The 24,975-nt window shown below is 27.1% G+C and overlaps 1 protein-coding gene and 1 non-coding gene across 2 annotated transcripts; both read left to right on the top strand.

Annotated features, from left to right (window-relative positions):
• The first annotated feature begins 204 nt into the window (after positions 1-204).
• On the top strand, positions 205-276 carry TRNAE-UUC (transfer RNA glutamic acid (anticodon UUC)). The gene has a single exon. It is a non-coding gene; the product is annotated as a tRNA-Glu (tRNA).
• A 1,150-nt stretch (positions 277-1,426) lies between these two features.
• Positions 1,427-15,140, top strand: LOC107437397 (solute carrier family 45 member 3). Its single transcript, XM_016049383.3, has 5 exons — positions 1,427-1,662; positions 6,479-7,657; positions 10,912-11,020; positions 12,580-12,803; positions 14,166-15,140. Exons 2-5 carry the CDS (start codon positions 6,557-6,559, stop codon positions 14,370-14,372), a joined length of 1,641 nt encoding a protein of 546 aa, XP_015904869.1. The 5' UTR covers positions 1,427-1,662; positions 6,479-6,556; the 3' UTR covers positions 14,373-15,140.
• Positions 15,141-24,975: the final 9,835 nt, after the last annotated feature.

Genomic DNA, 24,975 nt, shown 5'->3' with positions numbered 1-24,975 from the left:
AAATTTTATAGCAGTTTCCAAAAATATTGTTCGAGTAAAAAAAATAGTTTTGAATTTCAAAATTAAAGTGTTTCCCCATTTAATGAGTAATTAATTTCCCCATATTTATGAGTAATTAATTTTTGCTTAAATTCAAAATATGTCATTTTCGAACAATAAAGTATGGAATAGTTCATGGAATTTCATTTTATCTCTCTGAGCAAGTCCCATGTGGTCTAGTGGTTAGGATTCGTGGCTTTCACCCACGCGGCCCGGGTTCGATTCCCGGCATGGGAAATTTTTCTTTTAATGTTTATCATTTGAAAATGCTTGATACATTAATTCTTGACAAAAGTTTTTATTTTTTTAATTATTCTGACTTTACTTTGCTTTCCATGTAAAATATTCTTATTTTATAAAAGATAATAAGTATCAAGTAATTAGGTATTCACTTTTTCAAATAATTCTGGTTTTAATTTATATTTACATTGAACTATTACGTTACACTCAATTACATTACACATTTACATAATTGCACAATTACATTATATTTGCAATGCAATTTTTTCTTTTAAATAAGATTATATGCAAAAAATAAAGTAATTAATTCCTATTTTCCATTGGTAGAGTGAAAAAAAAAAATACAATTCTTCGAAATAATTAAAGAAACGTTTTATAAGTCCCCGACTAAACAGGCAAATGTGTTATAAATAAGCAATGAATTTGATTGGCTAGTTTTTCGTGGAAAAATATATTTCACCGAGGTTCTCATATTTCCCAGACAGCGATCGGAGGTGCGGCAACCGGGTTCAGTATGAAGGCTCACTTAGTTTAAAAATTTATAAATAAATAACAAAAAGGAATTTCACTCCAAATGAATGAGAATAATATCTTTCCATCAATATTGTTTGAGCTCTTAAATTACAATATTTATTATTTCTACCGCTTCAATAAAACAAGTAGTAGTAGTAGTACAGTCACTCGAAAAAATAGCTTACCTTATTTACTTCACATTAGAGCCGCCAAATGGGCTATTGCAACGGTCAGGGAAGCATCTTTGAAGATAATTTAATGCCACGCCACCATAAATTTAATCCTTTGCAGAAAAGATGCCTCCCCACTTTGGTAACTCAATGACCTGTAAGTCGAGCACTTTACAGTATAATAGTTTAAAGAGGGCCAATACCACGTACTCTTGGTCCCTTCGCAGGCTAATCAAAGATGTCACTTGCCCGCTCGCTCAGTAAGTTTTTGACTTCTGTATTCTTCTAGGAAATGTATATTTACTCTCAGTTCACTGTACGACTACAGAAATCAAAATAAGATGTATAAATAAATCACCTAGCACGAAATCTGAAGTAAGCAAGTTTAACTTTTTAACTGGAAGTGGACGAGGCCAAAGCGTACGAAGATCAGTGAAGGCCTCAGTAGCCGCGAAGACAAAACAGATTGCTAATTATATTTGAAGGAATCGCTGGATGAAGTAGAAGTGAAATGATGTGTAATTTTGTTTTTGTTTTGAAAATTACTTTCACAAATTTTGGTAACTTTCAAGCCCGTAATTAATGAATCTGTGATTTGTGCCGCTCTGGGAACTTTCCCGTAGATTATCCAATGAGTGCTTTTCACGAAATTTTTTTTTATCCTTTTAAAATATCTCAGATGAAGAAAAGAACTGAAAAAGTAAGTTGAAAATGGAAAGTTTCGAATGTGTTATGAATTTTGTTGATGTATATCTACGAGTTATAGTTTTTGAAAATTTGAAATATAGTGATGTTTTATGAGAAGAGAGTTTTTTGGGGATTTTTTAAATTTTGTTTTGATATGGCTCAATTTAAGGTAACAATTGACTGTTATTAATGCCCAAATATGTTCGTAAATATGGTTGTTGTTGTTGTTAATTTACGTCGCACTAGAGCTGCACAATGGGCTATTGGCGACGGTCTTAGAAACATCCCGGAGGATGATCTGAAGACACGCCATCACAATTTTGATCCTCTGTGGAGGGGATGGCACCCCCGCTTCGGTAGCCCGACGACCTGCATGCGAAGTCGAGCACTTTACGGTAGCACAGTTTAACGAGGACCAATACCGCACACCCTCGGTCCCTACGCAGACTGATCAAAGTGGTAACCCACCCGCTCACTGACCGCAGCCAGTGATGCTTGACTTCGGTGATCTGCTGGGAACCGTGTCTTAACGATCAGTCCACTGCAGGACTCGTAAATATGGTAAATTATATTAAAGGAAAAGATTTCGGCATAACTGTGCCAAAAAAAATCGTAAAATTTAAGTGACAACCGAGGAATGAATGTATGTATATATTTACATATATATATGTGTGAAATTTCTTACAAGTTTAAAAACTCTTTGTCCTCTTGCCATTGTAGTTGGGGGGAGATTTGAATCGTGATCTGTGGCAGAATAATCGCCAAGTCTTGGCAACTTCCTGGCAGCGGCCTACAAGAAACTAAAAAAAGAAATTTAAAAAAATTTTCTTTGAAAGGGACCACCTCGAAAAATATATAAGGGATATTATAGTGATCTGTCGCTCCAACCGCCAAGGTGCCAAATAGATTTTAAACTTGCAATTGGTCCTTTATGTGATGTTTTTTTTTAGTTTCTCGCGGACCACTGCCCGGAAGTTTCCAAGACTTGGCGATTATTCTGCCACAGATCACGATACGGAAATCTCCCCGTATAACTGGTAGCCACCTCCAAGCAAAAATCTACATGTTTTTTTATTTAAAATTTGCAAGTTTAAAATCTATACACGGCAATACTAAAATATCCCCGTAGTTCATGCAAACATATGCCGATACGGGAATATCTCTGATACGAGTTGATGCGGATTGGCGCTAGGAAGATTTTCATATTGGTATCTACGCCAAAGGGCCATTCAAATATTATGTATTTTAGACCTTTTTCCTTGTCAGTAAGAATAAGCAAATCACAAACCTTGTCATAAAAAATAAGCGACAAACAAAAAAATCTTAAATAAGAAAGTTGCTACATCCCGTCAGGTTTTTGTTTTGACTTTTACTGTAGTAATTAGTTTTAAGATTGAATTTGAAAGGCCAATGTAACTTTGTATTGAACAAAGTAATTACCTATAGAACATAATATTCAGTGCCGTAACTTCCTAGGGCACAAATTTTTGGACGGGGCCCTTTTTAAAACTTTCTGTTCTCCTTCTCTAATTGTCACTTAAGCTATTTATGTATCATGTTATCGAATATAATTATGGAAATAAGTTACTTGTTCACATATAAATGGGAATACTGAATATTCTAAGTTTTACACATGGTAAAATATGAAATTTAAGCGAAATCGGTTGAATAGTTCCTGAGAAATCAAATTTTAAAAAGTCATAGATAAAGTCATAAATAAAATAATAAATGCTTACTATAAACTATTTTTTGCTTAAAATTATCTTTGGATAAATGAATTTTATAATTGTTTAAAAAAGCTTTCATTTTACTTAAAAAGTTCTCGGGATATGGTGAAATACGCAAGAAGTAAAATTAACATTAAAGGGTCCAAACTTTGAAGTGCTCTCCTGACCAAACTATTTATAGTTTCAGTATTGAAATTTTCAAAAATGTATACTTTAAACTCAGAAAAATAATAAGTGAAAAAAGTTTCAAAATGTTATTTAGCACAAATAATTACTTTGAATATTCTATAAGAATTTGATTTAAAATTTTTTTTATATAAATTGCACTCAACTTTACCCCCTCTACCAAATGTTACGAAAACAAATTTTTCCGTTTTGAAAAATTTTCTTTTTTTTTTCTAATTAAAAGCAGCTTTTATTACTGATAATAATAGAATTTTTTGGAATTTCTTAATGAAATTTTTGTATTCAAAATATTTTTCATTATTTTAATTGTTTAAAATATAGGTTGAGGTTCATTTTCTGTATTGGAATAAAATTACGTTTGTTTATATAAATTATTCTTGTTGTATAAGGGATATTTTATGTGTTTTTTTTAATTTTTTAAAATGAGAGAGAATAGATATGTAATGGATTTTGTTTTTAGCTCTGTTCTACATAATCTTATTGTATGAAATAAGAATAAAATAGTAGATTTGAAAGAAGATTTATTGAATTCTTCACCCAATTGTGTTATATCCCTGCTTTGTGAATTAACAGTTTTTATTATTTTCTTTCTTAAGTATATTTGGTATACAACATATACCATATACCTACTATTTGGTATATGCAACTTATATCTAACATATACAACATAAACCTACCATTTGGCATAAAACATATACCACCACCAAAGCAAGGGACTTGATATTAGTTTCATTCCTATAAAATAAAGATAATGCTGATCTTAAAGAATCGATATGAAAAAAATCTCTTCTAAAAGAATAAAGATTAATCGTAACAACGAAATAAAAGAATTTTTTTGCAGAACTTTATTTTTTATTGACTGGAAAACAGTAATATATTTAAACTAAAATACTTTAAACGATGACATATTTTCAGTTATTCTCAACAAAACAATGTTTATAGCTATTTTTATTTAATTAAATTAAATGTGTTTTTTTTGTGAATGAAATTAAAGGATGCATTTCATTTGTGAAAGAAAACAAAGTTGTTTAAAAGCTTAAAAATTCCAGTTCCAATTTTAAAATTTAAAGGTCTTAATAATTTTAAAAATATAAAATAAGAACAAATTCCTTGCATACACAACAAATTATAAATTCATGAACTAGTGTACTTTATAAATGAATTAGATATACGAACATAAATAAAAAGCAATTTTTATATAACCATTCATACGAAACAATTATAACAGTACATAAATACACAATTTTAAATATATTAAATGATTTATTGCAAACATTTGCTTGCCTCCTTAGAAATAAATTTATTTTATGTTTTCTTATTATTCAAAGAAAAACTTCATTAAGAATGGAAATTATTAGTGGTAAGATTTATGTTTAAAAAACAATAGATTATGTTTAAAAAATAGATAATTAATTTTTAAATTCAAAAATGAAACAAAATGAAAGTTAAAAAACGAAAATTATATTTGAATTAAAAATAGTTAATTTAAATTATGCAATTAAATGAGATAAAAAAATTGAAATTTAGCAAAAAGTGTTTAGAACAGTGATTCTCAACCGTTTTTTTTTTGTTGCGGCACACTTTTAACGATTTCGAAATTTGACGGCACACAATGAAAAAAATTAGATTAAAAATTGTTTAATTACCTATTTTACACTGTGTTAAATAGTTTGTAATAATAATTTTGAATGTGAAATAAAATAATATGTACTACAAAAGCACATTTATTAAGGGATTAATTATTTCTTTTGACCAATTTTTTATTAGTTAGTAACAGTTATTTATTTTTTGCTAGTTATTAATTGTTAGCTTGTTTTCTATAGTTATTAACTGTTATTTTTTTTAACATTAACTGTTATTTTTTTGTGATTTCTTGTTAACTAGTTTTTTTTGCTAATTATTAATTGTTAGCTTAATTTTTCTTAGTTATCCTTTGTTAATTTGTTTATTAATTGCATAGCTTACTTTAATGATTAGCTCTTACAACATTTTTTAAAATTGTGTGTCATATACAATTTAAACACTTCCACCTTATTTTAAGATTGTCAGAGACAAGACGATCGCTGACGTTCACGCGATTAAAACGTGGAAAAATTATAAAAAGTATATATATATATATGTATATATATATGCACTTTAATTTAAACTTTACTCATAAAAAAAAGCATTATAATTTTTATTGTATCATTTCTAATATTTGGCGGCTCATTTTAAGAATTTGGCCGCACACAAAAGTGCCGCGGCACAGTGGTTGAGAATCACTGGTTTAGAATATTTGTTTCAGAAAAAGTCTCTCAATAAAATGATCAAAGAAATTGTCAACAGGAGTAAAGACCGAAGTACAATTTATCGAATGCCTTAACATTCAACTATGTGCAGTTGTAGCCTTTCCCCCTCTCTGAAAGGAGTTTCTTTCTTTTGAGGAGGGAAATAATTTTTGAAAAAAGTCTATTTACCTTTTTTTACCCTTTTCTTTATTGTTTCCCTTTAAAGTAGATATGCAATTACAAAAACGAAAAAAGAAACGTTCACAATTCTTCACATAATTTCTTTTCTATTTAAAAAAGAGAAATTTAATTTTGAAAAAAAATGTGCTGTGATCCCTTAATATAAATCCTCCTTGACCTCCGGGGTGTCAGGGCGGTGCTCAGCCTGTCCGGGTGTTGTTACGCACCCTGATAATATTTGGAGTTTTATATGGAACTTTGAAATTATGTAGAATCAATTATTGATTTCATTAATAATTTACATATTCTATTAAATGACTTGTAAACTATTAAAACTATAACTAACTAATAATAACTTATTGAAACTATAACTATCTCTGAGTGATTTTTTTATGGCTTAATATTTTAAATTCATTTTGTTTGATTTGTTAGCTTCTATTTATTATAATATCTATTTATATTTTTTCAGATTTGCTTTGGAAGAAAAGCTCCAAGAAAGAAAGTATCTTTATTTAGTTTCTTTGAAAATTTGTTTCTTTAATTGGTAATGAAGATGGCAGTATCCTGTTTAATTCAAGGTGACAATGTCGAATCCAGTAACACTACTGACCAAAATGAAGTTGTTGAAATTATTGCAAAACCATCTGTAAGTCTCTTAAAACTCATTGGAAGCAATATTTTAGCATTTGGCTTAGAATTGTGCTCAAGCGCTGGATTTACATATATCTCTCCTATTTTACTGAAAAATGGTTTTTCAGATAAATCACTTGCATTTATAATGGGAATCGGTCCATTTATTTCTTTAATTTTAGTTCCCATTATTGGACGTTGGAGTGACAGATGCCAAAATAGATTTGGCCGAAGACGACCCTTTATGTTTGTTTTGGGAATCCTTACTGTAATTTCTTTGTTAATAATACCTTATAGCTCAGAAATATTTTCTTGTAACTCAATTATAAGTCCTTGCTATGGACTAGCTACTGGTGTTATTTTGTTCGACTTTTCTAGTCAAGCACTTATGAATCCTTGTAAAGCTCTTATACCTGATATATTTCATTCTAGATCAGATCAAAACTCAGGATTTACTGTATATTCATGTATGCTGTCATTAGGTGGATGTGTTGGATATTTTATTACATCATTAAATTGGACAACTACATTTTTAGGCATCTATTTTGGTGGACAAGAAAAAGCTATATTTACTATATTGTCTGTATTTCTACTTATACTTTTAATCATAAATATAAGTGTTGCCCAAGAAAAACCCTTTGATGGAACATTTTATAAATCCAATGCAATTCTCGATAAAAATTCTAATGGAATCTCTTCAGAAAAAGAAATTTGTATTGTTTTCAATTCTTCTCAGTTGCCAAAAGTCCAAATTAGTTTTAAACCGAACTTGGGAGTGATCAATGAAAGCACAGACGAAGCTTCTACCTTTTTCTTTCCCGAGAAATCATTACTGCTGAGATCAAAATTTCAAGCTTTTTTGTATCGTACTGAGCTTCGGATCAAAAATTTCTTTCAGTATGTGTATGAAGAATATTTTGTCATGCCACCTGTGTTACTTAATTTATTTATAGCTTCATTATTTGGTTGGATGGGAGTTATGTGCCATGATATGTACTATACAGATTTTGTTGGACAAGTAATTATGATTATTGTTTTTTTAAATCAGGTAATTTATGTATACACGCATATATATGTATTATGTGGGCCCGCTCTAAGGATTTCAAATTATTAGCCGGTAAATTAGCCAAATATTAAAAGTATTCTCCAATTTTCGAAAATTTTCACCAAATGCATATCTTAAAAATTTTTTACATATGTTTTTCTTTCTAGTGGAAAAGATCATCTGCCAACACTTTCACTAAAACACAATCTTATTTGCCAAATTTAAGCTTTATGTATTTGCTGTGGTGACGAATGCTTAGCGTGGCCCCTATATGTATATATATATGTATGTATATATATATATGTGTATGTATATATGTGTGTGTGTTTATATATATATATATATATATACAGTACAGAGCCCATTATCCGGAAAACCAAAAAACCGGAATGAAATTCGATAAATTTTCCCGCCATTTTTTGAAATAAATGTTTTTTTCCTCATAAGATTTTAGGATTTTTCTTTCTTTTTTGAAAGGTGTTCACCTTACCATCATTTTGGAAATAATCATTAGTGTATTACTTCATCGTTTTTTCTTCTTTTTAAGATTATTTCCGAAATTTTTTTTTAGTTGGGCTTAACAATAAAAAAACGACTTTTTGAAGGGATTCAGAAAACCGGAAAAATCAGTTATCCGGAATAGCGATGGTCCCGATCGTTCCAGATAATCGGTTCCCTACTGTATATACATATATATATATATAAAACTCTAGAGGTTTTTTAAGAAATTCAAATCAAACATTTCATATTAACACTAACATGAAAAACGTTAAACAATAGGGAAAAATGCATCAAGGTGCATGCCTTAATTATAATTATTCTATAATAAAAAGTGCTTAAAATTATTTTTTCAGTTAAAAGGTGCTCATTTTTGTTAAAAAAAATTTGGCAAATTGCGCATTTGAATAATAATTATTTGATGCTTTTATTCGATTCGTGCCATTTTGTTGTAAATTGCCATTATTTTTCAACTGATATTTGTAATAGTTAGGATATTATTACAGCAAGTGAATTTTAAATTGCTCATTTGAATAATAACTTCAGTTGCGCTCGTTAAATCTGCGCTGATTTTGCTGTGTATTCACGTTGTTTTCTTAACTGCTTTTTCAATGGTTGTACCAGTAGATTTCCAAATGATGTTAACAATACTGATATTTTTAATACAAAACTATTACAACCCATGAATCTCAATTTGTTCATATCTTTCGATTTTGACCAGTTTGGTCTGATTTTGCACCGATTTCATTGTAAATTCATGTGGTTTTCAATCACAATTCCACAGTTATAACTATAAATTTCTTCATTATCTGTGAATTTGTATTTTTTTATCACATGATTACAAAATAAATAATTAGAAATTTGAGGAATACTCAACATTGCATAAGTATGGAAAAATAGAACTTTTTTCCTATGATTGTTGAACATTAGGGTGTGAATAGAAAAAAATATCGTTCAAGCTCAATTCTCTGACCGAGTTTTTATAGAAATACTATTAAAATACAAAAATAATGTCGGACCATAATTAAGCAACTAAAAATATAGTCACCAACCTAAATTTATAGGTTGCCAATGTCAACGTATTTCACGAGCCCTGTATATATATGTGTATCTATGTATTTATATGTAAGTTTATATACGCACACTGTTTTTTAGTTTATTATATTTGTGACTGTCACCTTTTACTTCTTTCTGAATTCCATTCTTTTTCCACCTTAATTTAATGTTTCTCTGTAAAATAAAGTAGTAGATAATTTTTTTTAAAGGTTTATGATGTGGACTTTTTAGATTGAATTATAAAATTAAAAAGAAATCAACTTGCATTTTTTTTATTAATTATTAAAAACACAATGTGTAAATAAAAGTAATAAGTTAACTTATTTAGAATATTTCTCTACCTACTTAATTTGTTTGAAGTTTTCGATCATTATTATTTGCTTAGCCTCATACTTTTTTAATTTTGATATTTACTTATATGACATTTTTTGATGTTTATGAAGTTCAGTGATAAACCAATGAACAGTTATTAATTTTTTTTTGTTGAACTCTTTGAATTCTTGTATCACTTAACTTGAAAATTCGCAGAAGCAATTTTTAACCTTGAGTTATTAATTATGAAAATGCTTACAGAAAATGCAGGACATAATATTATGAAGTTTAAATTGTTTCATCTTAGTTACATAGACATTTTTTGACCTTTTGATTTTGTAGCCTTTTAAAAAAATTCTGCTAAAATATATTCAATTTTTTATTCTGAAAAACAATATAAATAAAGCCATTTTTTTAATCCTCACTCATTTCCATTTATTCAACTGTTCTATTATATTATTTTGTAAACTTTTTCTTGAGGAGTTTCATTTTAGCTATACATATTTAAAATTCAATAGTTGAATAGCAATTTATAACAAGTAGTTAAAAATATTGTAGAAATTTTAACTGACATAAGAAAAGAAATAAGAAAACAATAAGTTAAACAATTATTCAATTTATTTTAGCCTTTTTTATTTCGGCATAATTGCATGCAAGATAACTTACTTAGGATTTCTGGATTTTGAATAGCCAGTAAATGGTACTCTATTCTCTTTTCTCAGTACAGAGGTCAAAATATAGACTGTAAGCTACTCTTTGCAAAGAAAGTCAGTTTTCATAATTTATATTATTTTTACTAGTGTGTATATTTTAATTAAGCTTCTAAAATTTGTATTTCTCATTTTTCTTGATTTGTTTCCTACTTGTATATTTGGGATTATGCCCAGTGCCTTCTGCCATTTGGCCATATATAAAATGAAATAATAATAATATTCAAACAATAGGGAAAACAAGTTCATTACTCTTTTTTCCAAAACATGTTAACCATTTCGGAAGGTTATATCACACCTTCTAGATGACGAATATTTTACAATCTTAAAATAGAAAATTAATTTCTCCTCCATATATGACAGTAATTAAATTTTTTTATAACTTAATTTTCTTTTTCATTCATTTCTTCAATTATTAAGAATTCAAATCTTTCTCGGTTAAGATGCATCATTTTGAGTTTTGTTCAGTCAATCATTTAAAATTGTTATTGGTTTTGGTTATTACTTTTTATCATAAACCTTTAGTGTCATATGTTTTCATTCAGATTAATATTTCAATTTCAATAATTTTGTTTACATTATTATTGCCCTTGAATGTTAATTTCATATGAAATATTTGAATACTAACTATATTTATTGGTTTATGTGTAGGTTATTTATAAAGGCAGACCACATGCAGAGAAAGAAAGTTTTGCCATTACACTTTATGATGAAGGCATCAGAATGGGATCTTGGGGTCTATTGCTACATTGTTTATCTTGTAAGTTATATTAGAATTGGAATTTACTAAAGAATTTTTTAAATGGACCAATGTTTTTAGTTTATATACTGCCATTGAACCAGTTGTGTGTTCTATTTTTCATTTTTTTATTTTATAATCAATCAAACCTTTTAAAACTTATCAAGTGCTACTAACATTGGATTTTAATAAATACTCATAATAATTAATTTTATTTTAAATATAAAGCATTACTTTAAATTTAAAAGGAATCTTTTAAACAAATTTAAGTTCTTAAACATTTTTGGAAATTAATTCATATCTAGAGCTTTTTCTAAGATAAATAATAAATTTTTTAAATAATTATTTTTTGGTTTTCTATCACGAAACTTTATATATGCATTAATTAGATGGAAAAAATTGACAATTATAATTCAGAGAAACACTTTTGTAATTCTTAATACTTATCATGAATTTTGAATTCATAATACTTCGTAAATTTTTAATACTTATCATGAATGAGAATTATGTGTATACATGCATTGTATTCTAATGTTGATGTCTGTAAAAAATGCTGTCATAGTAAAAACGCTGATAAAAGGAAAAGTTAATAAAAAGATCAAGAAAGAAACAAAAAAAAGTTGTTCTTAGTTCTGAAATATAACTTTAGCGTTGAAAATCAGTTTTCTATGTTTCTAGCTATCTATCTTACCGTACAAGAAAAAAGTGACAATAAAAGAAAGATGTAAATTAGAAACTTTCTGTTAACATGCTTTGCTTTAGTTAAAACAGAAAAACAAGCAAATATGAAACAAAAAAAAAGTTCTCCATTTTTTAAATATGAAGTGTTCAAAAAATGATGAAATTGGCTTGCTTAAATATAATTAAAAAAGGAAAAAATTAGCATTACAAAATTCATGGTTCAGTACAAACTAATCTACTTTCAATTCTTTAAATTTCGCTTTTCCAAATGTCTTTCAGAGTATAAATTAATAAGTTTCAGAGCTTAACAAATATGTGTAAAAACTATTTCCAATAATGTATAACAAAAGAAAAGAGAAAAAAAAAAAAACGATCTTAGATTATTCTTTATTAAATCTATTAAAAATTCTCCCCCAAAAAAATTTGTCCTAAAATAATTTTCTAAATAATACTTTGCCGAATATTCGACTAACCAAATATTTGGCAAAAAAGCCGAATACCTAATAGTGGCCATACATTCGTTACATCGCTATTCCGAAGTGATTATGTGAGAAGCAGGTATGACTTAATAAAAAGTAAACTAAATTGTTTGCAACCTACTTAGATAATATCCAGAAGTCTCAATCCAAATTCACAAAACATGCCATTGGAAAAAGTTTTTTTTCTTCTTTTTATTATCAAAAATTATAAATGAAATGCTATAAGTGTTTCATTTATTATGAATAATATGAATTCCAATTTTTGGAATAATATAAATTCCAAAGCACCTAAACATCCAATTAATATAATCTACCTTATTTTAAATTGATCTGAAATAATTATATGTGTTGTTAAATGGTTGATCTTGTATTTAAATTGTATCCAATCTTTGTGGCACTGAATTATTAAATTATTTTCAGCTGTTCTTTATGCTGCTTTGTTTCAAAAGTGTTTGATAAGTAGATATGGAACCTATAGAGTATATATGCAAGGAATACTGATTTTTTCGATGAGTATGTTAGGAACAGCAATGACTAAAAGTTTGTTGTTTGCAAATATATTTTCTGCGGCATCAGGAATTGGATATGCTGTTCTTACAACTGTGCCATATTCATTAATTACTGAATACTATGATAAGAAAGAAGTAAGTATTTTAATATTCAGAATAAGTTTTAAATGAGTTTGACTGAATAGTATCAAAGTGGCTTAATTTTAAGAATTGTTAAGGTTGACCACCCACAACTTATACATTTGTCACTTGCCTTGACACTCAACATTTTAAATTATATTCTTGATCACAAAGTGCAGTTTCTGTTTCCTTACGTTCTAAATAATGCATACCAGAGAATCTTCAAAGTTCTTATCTCTCATGGGATCTCCTTGAGTCATGTGGACACTGGAATCAATGATGATAGAAACCATGCCTCATTAGTTGACAAAAGGACATATGGCTGATGAAAAAGTTGATGGCATTCAACCGAAAAGAGTTAAATAAAAAAAATTGTTCATATTGTTTTCTTTTTTTCATAAAATAATGAAAAGCTCTTAATATTTGAGAAAGTTAGTGAATAGTTAAACTTACTCTTATCCAAATTAATTAAAAAAATATATATGTAGAAGTTTATTTTATGAAAGTGTTGTCAATTTTAGTATTTACTACTTAAATATAATAAAAAAAATTTTTTTTCAAGCAAGCCTTCATTCAAATTTTGATGAGAAAAAGCTCCATGTAACATATTTACTGATATCTGAATAAATTAATTCATATCAGAGAATTTGAAATGATAATTTATGTACTAGAAAATGTTTTTGATAAAATTTTGTTAGAAATGAAAATTTGAAATTGAATTTTAATTTTTTTTTTCTATAGAATATTAAAATCCATAAATAATGAATAAATAATTAAAGAAAATCTGTTTTATTACTTTATTGTGATATAATTTGAGTAGCCATAACTCTTAATTTAATGTATGACTAATTTATTCAGCCTAGTTTTATGCACATAATAATGCAGAGACTCACAACTATATGATGTTGTGTTGAACTTAATTTTATTTTTTTCAATGGTGGTGAAGTAAAGCAGAATTTTTTTAAACAGATTTTTAAAAAAATGTTTTTTTTTCGAACTTATGCATTTTTCTTATATCTGTTTAAATTAGTAGTGGGGAAATTCGTACAATGAGGGCAGTCAATAGCCATTTATTGTAGTTTTGCCCAATAAGTGAAACCTAATTAGTATCTTCAGAATCTTTATATCAAATTTGATGATCACCTTCCATTATTTAAAGCAATGCTTAAAGCTCTTTTATCAAAATATAACTCTTCTATATGGCATAGCCGCTGTTTGCTATTAAAGTATGTATTATGCCAATGCTTTATTGAACCACATAGTTTTTCATTGTTTGTTAAAACTGAGTAATTATAATTTTATTGCTTTCTTAATTTACTTTGTCAGTTTAGATTTAACTATTTTTATAAGCTCTGATTTTATTCATTCTATTTTTAGATTTATTACCAGAGCAGTAACATAAGAGGAGTAGGCAAAGATATGGCTGTGTTGGATGTAGCATACTTTTTATCTCAAATCATCCCTTCTTTGATTTTAGGGTCCCTTGTTGATTATACGAAATCTTCAACTTCATACATGGGGCTAGCTGCTGTTTGTGGGGCTGCTGCTAGCTATTTTGCATATTTTGTTACTTTTCCTTCTTAATATAGATTTATGAATTATAAAAAATAAGTTTTTATAAAAATTTAAATTTGTTAATCCTGAATATAAAATACTGTAAATATGTTGCATTTAATGTATAACTTTTCTTTTATATTTAATTATTGTTACAATACTGTGCTTTTGAAGACAGCTCAAATAGTGCCTTATTTAAACTTTGGCATTGTGACCTTCTCTGTCTTACTGCAGAGAATTTTGTTTTCTTCTCAGTAGTATATAAAAAACTACTTCTTCTAAGCAAGTGATAACCCATTAATGTCAAGTATCCCATTTTAAGGACAGTTGAATTATTAAAACATAAATTGAACTCCTACGATTTTTAAGGTATTCAGTTCGCATAATGATACATGGTAGTGCCAATCAAGCATTTTGCAGTAATCCATTTCATTTTCTTTTTTTTTGTTCACTGGATTCAGTCTCAAAAGAGTTTTCATTCTAATTAAACTAAACAGAAATTTTAGGCTTGATTTTTTCCTAAATAATTTCAATTCATTTAATATTAGTATACAAAATATGATAGAAAATTGCATTTGGCCATTAATGGGTTTATTTAATTTGGTGATGGCAAGACTTATAAAGTTAGCAGATTAAACTTTTCCAAATTAACTTAAAAGTTTTTGGTTCGAATAGTAGACTCAATGAAATGTGTTAAAAAAAATAATAACTTTTTTTAATTAAATTCAAGTTTTTGAAATGCCTTTTAAGGAAATTGGGAATTAGATTTTAAGTTTTAAAGTTAAAAAAAGAAAAAAATTAGAAATGAGAATTAAAGATTTCAAAGCACATTTTCTTGTGATATCATATTGTGAGCCTTATACTACAATTTATTTGATGTAATTTTATTTTTTTCATTCAGGTTTATATTATTTTAAATTTACCAGCTAATAAATTAATCAAATTGGTGAATAAAAAGAGTGAAATTCATAGTTTATTTACAAGTCTTAATTCTAAAATGCTTTTTTTTTTACAGAAACTGATGATTGAGTAATCATTGTAATAACTTTATGTCTTAGTTAACCAACATGTGACAAAATTTAACTAATTTGATTTTCTTCTCTCTCTCTTTTGTGTAATTAGATAATGAAAGTATTAATATTTATAACTGTAGCAGAGCAAGTTCAAGGTTTGCCATCACTAAATTTTGTTTCAGATAATCATTTTTTGCCGTAAGTGCTCTTGTTTCTAATAATTAACTTGATGAATTGTTTTTACAAAGTTTTGAATGAAAGTTGTTTTTCATATTTTTATACACACTCATATAGACTATATTAGCAATTGTGTAAAATTTTTTTCATAAGATTTTCATCTTTAACTGAACTTTTACTTCCTGATAGCTTTACTTTTGTGTTTTTTTTTTGAAGAGTTTGTTCTTTTTAGAATTTTTATTTTTTTAGTGTTATTTATTGCAGCAAATGATTTGATATTAGTAGTATTTATTTAAATATATATTATGTGTATGAATTCTAAAAACAGCTTAAGATAACATTAAATAATTTATATTTTAGCATAATATTTAAGAAATTGGTGTGTTTGTTATTGTACTACATTTTTTATTCTAGAATATAAAACTAAGCTTTTTTCATATTCTGAGCTATGTTTTTTTTGTATTTATATTTATTTTAGTTATTGCTTAGACATTTGTATTATTTAAAAAATGGTTAATTTTCCAACGAGAGCATATTTTTCACTATTATGTTTTAAAACCCAACTGCACTATTCTAAATATATAATTAATAATCATTTCATACAGTTTTTACTTAATCTAATAAATATCCTAGATTTATGAATCAAAATTAAGTACATTCATATCTATAAATGATGGATCATGATAACATATAAAGTAATCTGTTTATATTCAGCTTCATTTTTACATTTAACTAAATATAAATTTGCATACAAATTTTTTAGTCGTAAAATTAAAATATTGTCAACAATTATCCTGTTAAACATAAATAAATGTAAGTTACTTAGTTGTTTTATTGATTGCTCCCACCGAACATTAAACCTACATTGGTTTTGTATGTTGTTATTCAGATTTAGACTTAACTGAACATGACCAAACACAATTTTTTATGTGTGTACTGGTATATTCTTGTCATAATTTTAGCATAAAGACCTCCTGCTCTTGCTTCAATCCAGTAGTAGGAAAACCTGTCTTCTATTTAAGACTTGTATTGCCTAACAATGTTGCCAATTATATATTTTAAGCATTTAGTATGTATTTGCTGCCAAGATTTAATTTTAGTTTTCTTCATTTTTCTTATTATCTTAAATGTCTGACTTAAATATTTGATTTTTGTTGCAAGTCTTATTTTATAAACTATTGTATACCTGTGTTAAAATTATTAGTTTTTTTTTTCTACTTCTGTTCAATCATGCAGCTTTCACCAGATTATCATTGATCTACAATTTATTTATTAATTGCATATGTAGTATATATATTATTTATTTATATTTATCATATATAAAACTTGTTTATAATTAAAATTTGCAACTAAAAATGACAATTATTGTCAATATTAAAATACATATTTAAAAATTCTTAAAAACAATAGCATTCTTTATCTTAAAGCAAATTTCTATCTTAAGTTTAATTTTTCTCCTTTTAAATTCACAAAATGAAGTAAATATTTCAAATGATGATGATGTTTGATAATTAATTTGAAGCTTTCAGAATATCTTTTTTCATTTAATTCATTTATTTTTGTTATTAAAAAAAATCATGTCTATGTAATCACATAACTTCAATAATTTTTATGTTTAGCTACAAGTTATAGTATAAGCTAAAAATTTCATGAGCCTATAAACCTATATATCCCATATGCTTTCGTCAAATTACTATTTGTTTTTCTCGGTAAGACTTGCCGTGTTTTTTTGAGAATGAAAAGGTATTGATCTTAAAGAATGAAGTTTGGCTCAAAAAATGAATATGAATATGGTGAGCAATTTTTATCCCATATAACTTTTATTGGTATAAAAGTACACATTTTAGATTTTTAGCTTAATTTTATAATATAAATCAGGATAAGGAAACTAAAATTTTCTTTTCTTCTTGTTGTAAGTTTGTATTTTTGCAGTATTCTGTTGGTGTTATTTATTTAGTTTAATTATTTTTTAATTTTATACTGTCTTACTTTGTGCATTTATTATATTGTTTTTCGCCAAAAAGTATTCTTTGTGTCACAAGCCTAATTTAAAAAAAAAAAAAATTTCTGATAATAACAGCTATTTCATAAAGCAGCTATAACTGTACATGTTTAAGTAAACTAGATAGCCATAATAACGAAAGCTTTTTTATGATGTTTGTTTTACAAGATCCTTTTACAGGTGCATATTTATTTAGCCTTTTTATTATATTACTTGGTGGTTAAGTTTCTAAAACTAGGTGTTATTCTGTACTATTTTGCGTTAGTCTTTTTACACCGTCTCTTCTGACTAAGTTCGTTATGCCTACTTTGAAAATGAAACACGTTGATAAATGTTGTCACATTTTATTGATAAATAGTGATATTAATATTTTTTATGTATATTTTAATGACAAAAAAAATTTTAATTTTATGAATTTTATGTATAGTTAAAGTTTGTAAGATATTTTAGTTTGCAAAGTTCAAGTACCTCATTCTGTCAATTTATATCAGCTCATAAGAACTCAACTATTAATATTTTGGATGTTGCTGTGTAGTTTTAAATTCCAGCTTTTTTTTTATTCAAGTTTTTTAAGTCATATAATTTGCTGTTCAGTTGATGAAGCATAGATCATAATTCAATTTCAATTTGCTATAAGTTCTACCAATCATATGTTATAATGCATGTGTAACGTAATAATATTTTTTAATTAATTTAAGTAAGCTTCATTAAATTTTTAATAAGAGGATTTACTGATAGTATTTTTTGAAAGTTGGCAAGTAATTCCCCTCCATCATTCTTTCTTTTTCCCAAAATGTGCACTTTTCTCTTTGTTCTGTTTATTCCTGATTCTCTGAACTTTCTTATGTATATGCAATATCCAGACAAGACAAAACGTGATCTTTTCATTTTTTCAACATATAACTTTCAAATTTTAGATTTTTAATTAATAACTAATTTTATTTTAAAATAAAATAAATAGTATTGTGTCATGTTAGTTTTGTGATGCAACAGAAGATTTGTTAAAAATCCTAATTCGCCATTGTTCATCACTGCAGGCAGATAGAGAAAATTAATGAGTGGTTTCAAATGCAATTTTGATATCTTCTGTGCCTAAAGAAAGAGATGATAAAAAAAACTTTAAATTACCTGACAACATCCAGAATATTAGTTTTGAGTTATTATTATCTGATGTCAGCATTTGGGCTGTGAGAAAAAATAATGAGAATAAAGCACAAATGAAAGTACATAAATGGACATAAAATAGTTTCAGTTCTATAAACAAGATTTTTTTTCAGTATTTAAACATCAAATGAAGCTATATCATTCATTTCATGTTTAGACACTGAAGAAGGTTCTTGTTTATAGAACTGAAATAGACCATTTATACACTTTCAATTGTGCTTTATTCTTGTTTGTCTACAAAGCACAAAGTATACCCCATCTTTTGTTGGTTTAGTGCTTGATTTTGTATACTCAGCTTATTTTTGATCCTTTTCTAATGAAATGTTTAATCTTTGACTGAAACATTACATGTGTGCCAAAAAATAGTAGTAAAACTATCATTTAAAAAGTTGAATATATTTCTTACAACAATAAATTCTATAACAAATTTTTTTTTAATTACTCAGTCTAATGTTAAAAATCATATAAAAGTCGTTTATTATAATTTTGTAATGATGGGCATACAAGACTTCAATACAAAAATTTAAATTTTGAAACCTATTTTTGCCAAAAATTTAAATTAAATGAAGTTATGAACTATTATGTTCTATAACATCAATTTTAATGTAGAAATTAACTAGACTTACAATTTGTCTTAAAAAAAATTCTGATCTGATGGCATTTCTTATTAGGTCTACCAAAAAGTTCTGTCTATTTTTAGAATGAAACAAAATAATAAATTTTTCATTCCTTGACTAAAGTTTATTGAATATTGTAATTACCATGATTATTTATGACTTCTTTGCCAGTATATCCCATTTATATATCCAATTTTTTTAAAAAATTTATTTTCTCCGGAGGGAAAAAATTATATGAATACTATTCTGATATCTTCATCATTTTTAAATTTCTTTTGTCCTGCAAAAAATTTTGTAAGGAAGGAAAACAAGTGATAATTAGAGGGTGCAAGGCCTGGGATGTAGCAGAATTTTTCAGCCTAGATCTGTGAGTTACTGATGAGTTCCCAAAGAAGCATGTGCCCTAGTATTGTCATGAAGCTATATGATTTCCTTCTTATTGAACAACACTGGCCTCCTTTTCTTGGAGTGATGTTTTTAAATTTATCAATTGCTGATAGTACAAATCTAAATTGATCTTTTAGTTTGATTTCAACATTTGGAAATATGTTGATCCTTGAATGTCCCACCATATATACAGCATTCTATTTGGGCTCAACTTCGTTTTAGAGGTGGAGGAGTGAATATTCCGGGTTCACATTATGCTCTTTTTCCTTATGTTTTCATAGGTTATTCACTTTTTATCCCTAGTAATCAACTGGTCGAAGAAGAGTCCAACTTTGTACCATGCAAGTAGAGATGTGCATATTATGACTGAATCAGTCAAATTCTCCCATAACTCATGTGGCAACCATCTTTTCTATTTCCATACCAATTCTAGTTTCCAGATATGGTTCAAAATGGTTTGTTGAGATAAATCAAGTCTTTCTGCAATCTCTGATATTGTTAGAAACGGGTTTTAACATGTCCTTGACACTATCATCATGCATTAAAGTTGATTCGCTAGAGTGGGACTTATCCGAAGGATCAAAATCAGAGTTTTGAAATTTTTCATACCACTTTCTGCATCTTCTATCAGAAATTATATCTTCACCAAATGCTTTCAATTAATTCTCTTTTGTTGTATTCCTTGTTGGAAACAAAATTCAGTTTCAAAAATGAACTTTATCTGTAGCCATGGATAAACAATCGCGTCTTGCCTAAAACTATTAGGAATCAGCCACATGTTTTAGTTCATAGGCTTGGCTGCGATAAAAATGGAGAGCCAAATGTGCATCAATTGAATAATATATACCCCTTGAAAATCAGCTTAACAAACATGGACATAACTTTCCAGTAGACTTAATACTAGTACAAATTAATTGGCATTTTTTTGTGTTACATTTCTAGTCATATCTTTAAATTTGTGTACAATCATGTGCTAATATTTTATACAATTACTCTAATTTTTGTAAATCAGAATGTACCTGTATATTTGTTTTATAAATAATAACTTTTCAATGTGTTGTTTGAAATCTATTCTTAATTATAAAATATGACCAATTTTTTACTTTAATTGCAAACTTTTTGTTTCATTTTTTATTATTTGAGTCTACAATTCTGTTTTTTTTTTGTTGTTGTTTTTATTTTGGACAAATTGTGCAGAAGTTATAATTTTTATTAAAATTATAAAATTTCTTTAAAAGTTCATGTAGCTGAAATGTTTATTATGTTAAAAGGAAGTTATGGCTGTTTCACACAATTTATCAGATTAATGTATATTAATGCTGATATGTTTTTTTAAATAATCATTCAAGTTTTGGTTCTTAATTAAGTTAAAATGATCTTATGAAAGTTGCAAAAATTGCATTTGCGAAAATTAAATGCTAGTAATACTTCAATAATAATTTTTAGCCAATACTTTAAAACATTTTATCTAAATTTACCTCAGTACATTTTTAAATTCAAAAAATATTTGTAACTGTTGACATGTTTTTAATTTAAAAGCAATTGGGGTTAGTTTATTTATACAATATAATATTATTATACTGGAAAGATTATTTATAAAATATAATATAATTAGCCTTTAAACAAGTTTAATATTACTATAGTAGCTGAAAGAGAAATAATGATTTTGGTTACAGTATCACAAATTGTGCATTTAATGTAAGGTAGGATTTACAAAAAAACCTTATTCTTTCATGATAGCCTAAACTAATTGATACTATATTAATCAGCGTTTGATCCCCTATACACTTTTTAATAACTAATTGTTTATTAATTGGCTATCAGTTGGTTAAAGAATAAATATAATTTAGCATTTATATAATTTTGCTTAATCTAATTATCCTAAAATAACAGAAAGCAAAAGATTCCTATGCAACAGCTTAAACCAAAACAGAACTGGGACCAGGGAAGATCTGCAGTCGTTGGACTTGAGTATGATTTTGAATAGTTAAGTGCCAGTGCTTGGTAAAGTGCTGGTAAATATCAGTTAATTTTACTCCTCAAAATTTTCTCTTCCTCAAGTCATACTCATTCTTTATCTTCCTTGCATAATCATTGAAGTTTATTTAATTTTCAGTGAGTTTTACGAGTTGAGTATTTAAATTTATTTTTAGTATTTCATTTTGGTTTGATCAATATAGTGTTGAGAAGGGATCTGATCTGGTCATATAAGTTGCAAAAGTGCCATAACCTGCCATTTATCTATATATAAACCAAACTGATAGTGTTACAAATGGACACAGTAAGGGAAGAAGAATAGGCAGTGCTTAAAAACGTTAACATTTTTATTAGAAAAGGGAATACTTTTAGTTCATTTTCTAAAAGAGGAAGCAACGTTGTATTGTTTAATTCTATGAATGTAAAATGCACTTGTCCATGTTTAATTTAAATAAGATTTTGTTACTATATTGAGAATTTTTTGGTGCTTACATTTTCTTAGATTATCATTGATAGTTACAGTTTTGATTATTGAGTGTAATTTTCTGTCTAACCTTAACTCTATACTTTTCATGACTGTTTAAAGATTAAATGAAATGCCTTAAAAGAAACTATACTTAATTTTTAAAAAGTTTAGATAAAAATTATCTGCCATCTTATAAAATTGCTCTTTTTTACTGTGAACTTCAGATTTAAAAAGTAGTTAATTTTATAATTTTTTTGTTTGTTTCTATAACCTACTTACCTCTCTGCCTACTTAATATTTTATTCATATACATTCTGTTGATTAATTTAATTTTCGTTTTAGATTGTTTTGACTTGTTTTGTTTCTTCCTTAGGTTCTAATTCCAAATAACACTTCTTAAATATTTTTGAATAACTTCAATCCATTGGCAGAAAGCTAACTAAATTAGTTATCTTATAAGAAATTATAAATAATAAATTAGCTATTAGATGTTAAAGAAATGTTGATCGAAGGAATATTACTTCTTGGGACAAGATGCAAGTTCATACAGTTTAAGTGTCCGTTGTATTCCATATATTATTTTATTTGTCCCTTCATAGTCTTTATATATCTTAAAACTTCAAATTCGCAGTTTATCTAGTCCAACGTTATGCATTTACATTTGTTACCACTTTCTATTACTAGTTATTTCAATTCATCTTTTTTTTGTTGAAAAACTGTGCAATTCATTAAGTGCCATTGTAAAAAATAAATTGTTTGCACTTGTTAATGCACACTGCTGTAGAACTTCTTAAAATTTTAATAGTGAACTGAATTACTTTAATATTGTTAAAACAATTTAGAGTTTGACATTTTTGGAAGATTTTGTAAATCAATTCATAAATGTTTGTTCTTATTTAATTTAATTTAATTCTGTAATTAAAATTTTGGCGCATTAATTATATAAATTGCTTAATATTACACAAAACTTTAAAACAAACTAATAAATTATAAGATTCATAGAGATAAGATATTATTGAAAAACTTAATGGAAAAAGGTTCTAAGTGACATTTACAGATTTCAAAAACATTAGCTATAGAAAATATAGCAGCAGCAAAAAGCAGTTTGCAAAACAAATTTTTCCCTTAAAAATCACCTAAATTAATCACCACACAAAAAAATTAACTTTTTTATATAAAAAGCTGACAGTCAGAAGCATTAGGGATTTTTCAAGGAAAGGTTAACCCTAATTAAAAATGTATATTCTTGCAAGCCCATCAGAAGTTTTTTTTACCTCTATTGTATGTTCAAGTTTTGAGAGAAATGACATTGTAGATATGAATCAAGCCTTCCAAAATATACCTGTTGATATAAATATGTTGCATGTCTATAGGTGTCTGCTATAATTTATTTTCCATACTTGACTGAATAATTCGTATGAAAAGGTGCCAACTTTTCGTGCTTTTCTTTGACCTTTCAGATGAATTAGTTCTCTTTTTGGGTTGTGTTGAACTATCTTTCCTCCGTAAACTCTCATATCCACCTACTTTTCTGATTATTTTTGAGTTATGACTAATATTTTAAAAACATTCTCTGGTTTCTAACTTAGTCTGTTGTTTTGAAAATTTATTAGTTAGTACTAAAAAAATTACTTATGTAACAAATTGGGTTCCAATATATGAATATTTTAGGGTATTAAATGTTTTGTTACTTTACATATGAAACATAAAGTGTGCTCATTTTCAAATTCATATTAGTTGGGATGAGAGTTTCGCCATTTTTTTTCTTCAGTATTTGAAGTAGCACACATATGTTGGGAGATAATTTATTTACTCTTTTATTATAGTGTTAAAAAATATTTGTACTGTTTTGAAAGATGTTTTCATACATGTATAAAAATAAGCTCATTTCATTTTGTTAAAAATTACTTGCTAAAATTTCCTAGATTTTGTAATTCCTCAGTAGAGTCTTATATTCCCCTTCAGCTACATCCCTGCTGATTGTAAAATTATATTAAATCGTAAATTTCACGATTTTTAGTACCTTTTTCCATTAAGTTCTTCAGTTGCAAAGCAAAGCCCAATGCAAAAAGCATATCCTTATAGAATGAGATTTTAACAAAATGTTCAGATAAAACTGCAAAATATATCTTTTGATTATTTAATGAAAATCTTGATTCGTCACAAAAGTTATACTCCCTGCCATTTAAAAATATTTTACCCAGCCTTATATTTTAAGTATGATATGTATAAAACAATGTAAAAATAAAATATCCGAAATATGAGTATTTTAGGTGTTTGAAATCAAAATTTTGGTAAATTCTAGATTTACTATCTTCCTTCAAATAAATTTGATTATTGCGACATGAGGATATTACTTATTTTGTTTGAGAATAGGCGATTGCAACGCTCAAATACGCCATCTCGGGAGAAGATCGGTTCCATGCCTTTGGCCCTTCTCCCTTCCCTCTCCTCCTCCTTTCAATTGTATAGTAATTACGATATTTTTTCTTTTCTTAATATTTCTCGTTTTTAATTAATAAAAATGTTTTTTTTTTTTTAAATTTCTTTAGTGCTTTCTTTTTGAACTATGTTTAATGTAATTTTCAGTTCCATATAGTTTCCCAGCTTAAAAGATTTTAATCTATTTGAAAATCAAGACGTAGACTAACGTACTTCCTTCTATGACTCCACACGCTAATGGTGAAAGTATACGAAGTGTTGCTATTGGTAGAGAATTCTGCTCTACGCCACCTGTTACCCATTTCGATCGCCAATGATGCTTCCTCTTAAAATAATTATTTTTTTTATAATGTTAATTTTATATTATGTTGGAAGTTTTTGCTTGTGT

The sequence above is a fragment of the Parasteatoda tepidariorum genome, chromosome 12 (assembly GCF_982258835.1).
Source record: "Parasteatoda tepidariorum strain Cologne lab strain chromosome 12, Ptep-v5.0, whole genome shotgun sequence".
Lineage (NCBI taxonomy): Eukaryota > Metazoa > Arthropoda > Arachnida > Araneae > Theridiidae > Parasteatoda > Parasteatoda tepidariorum.
The sequence above is the reverse complement of the archived record's forward strand: the minus strand, read 5'-3'. Positions and strand labels throughout refer to the sequence as shown.

Bases quoted from the DNA above. Each gene is read 5' to 3' on its own strand.
- LOC107437397 (XM_016049383.3), top strand. From the start codon at position 6,557: ATGAAGATGGCAGTATCCTGTTTAATTCAAGGTGACAATGTCGAATCC. The intron at 7,658-10,911 runs GTAATTATGATT...GTTTATGTGTAG, and splicing joins ATACAGATTTTGTTGGACAA to GTTATTTATAAAGGCAGACC. The intron at 11,021-12,579 runs GTAAGTTATATT...AATTATTTTCAG, and splicing joins ATTGCTACATTGTTTATCTT to CTGTTCTTTATGCTGCTTTG.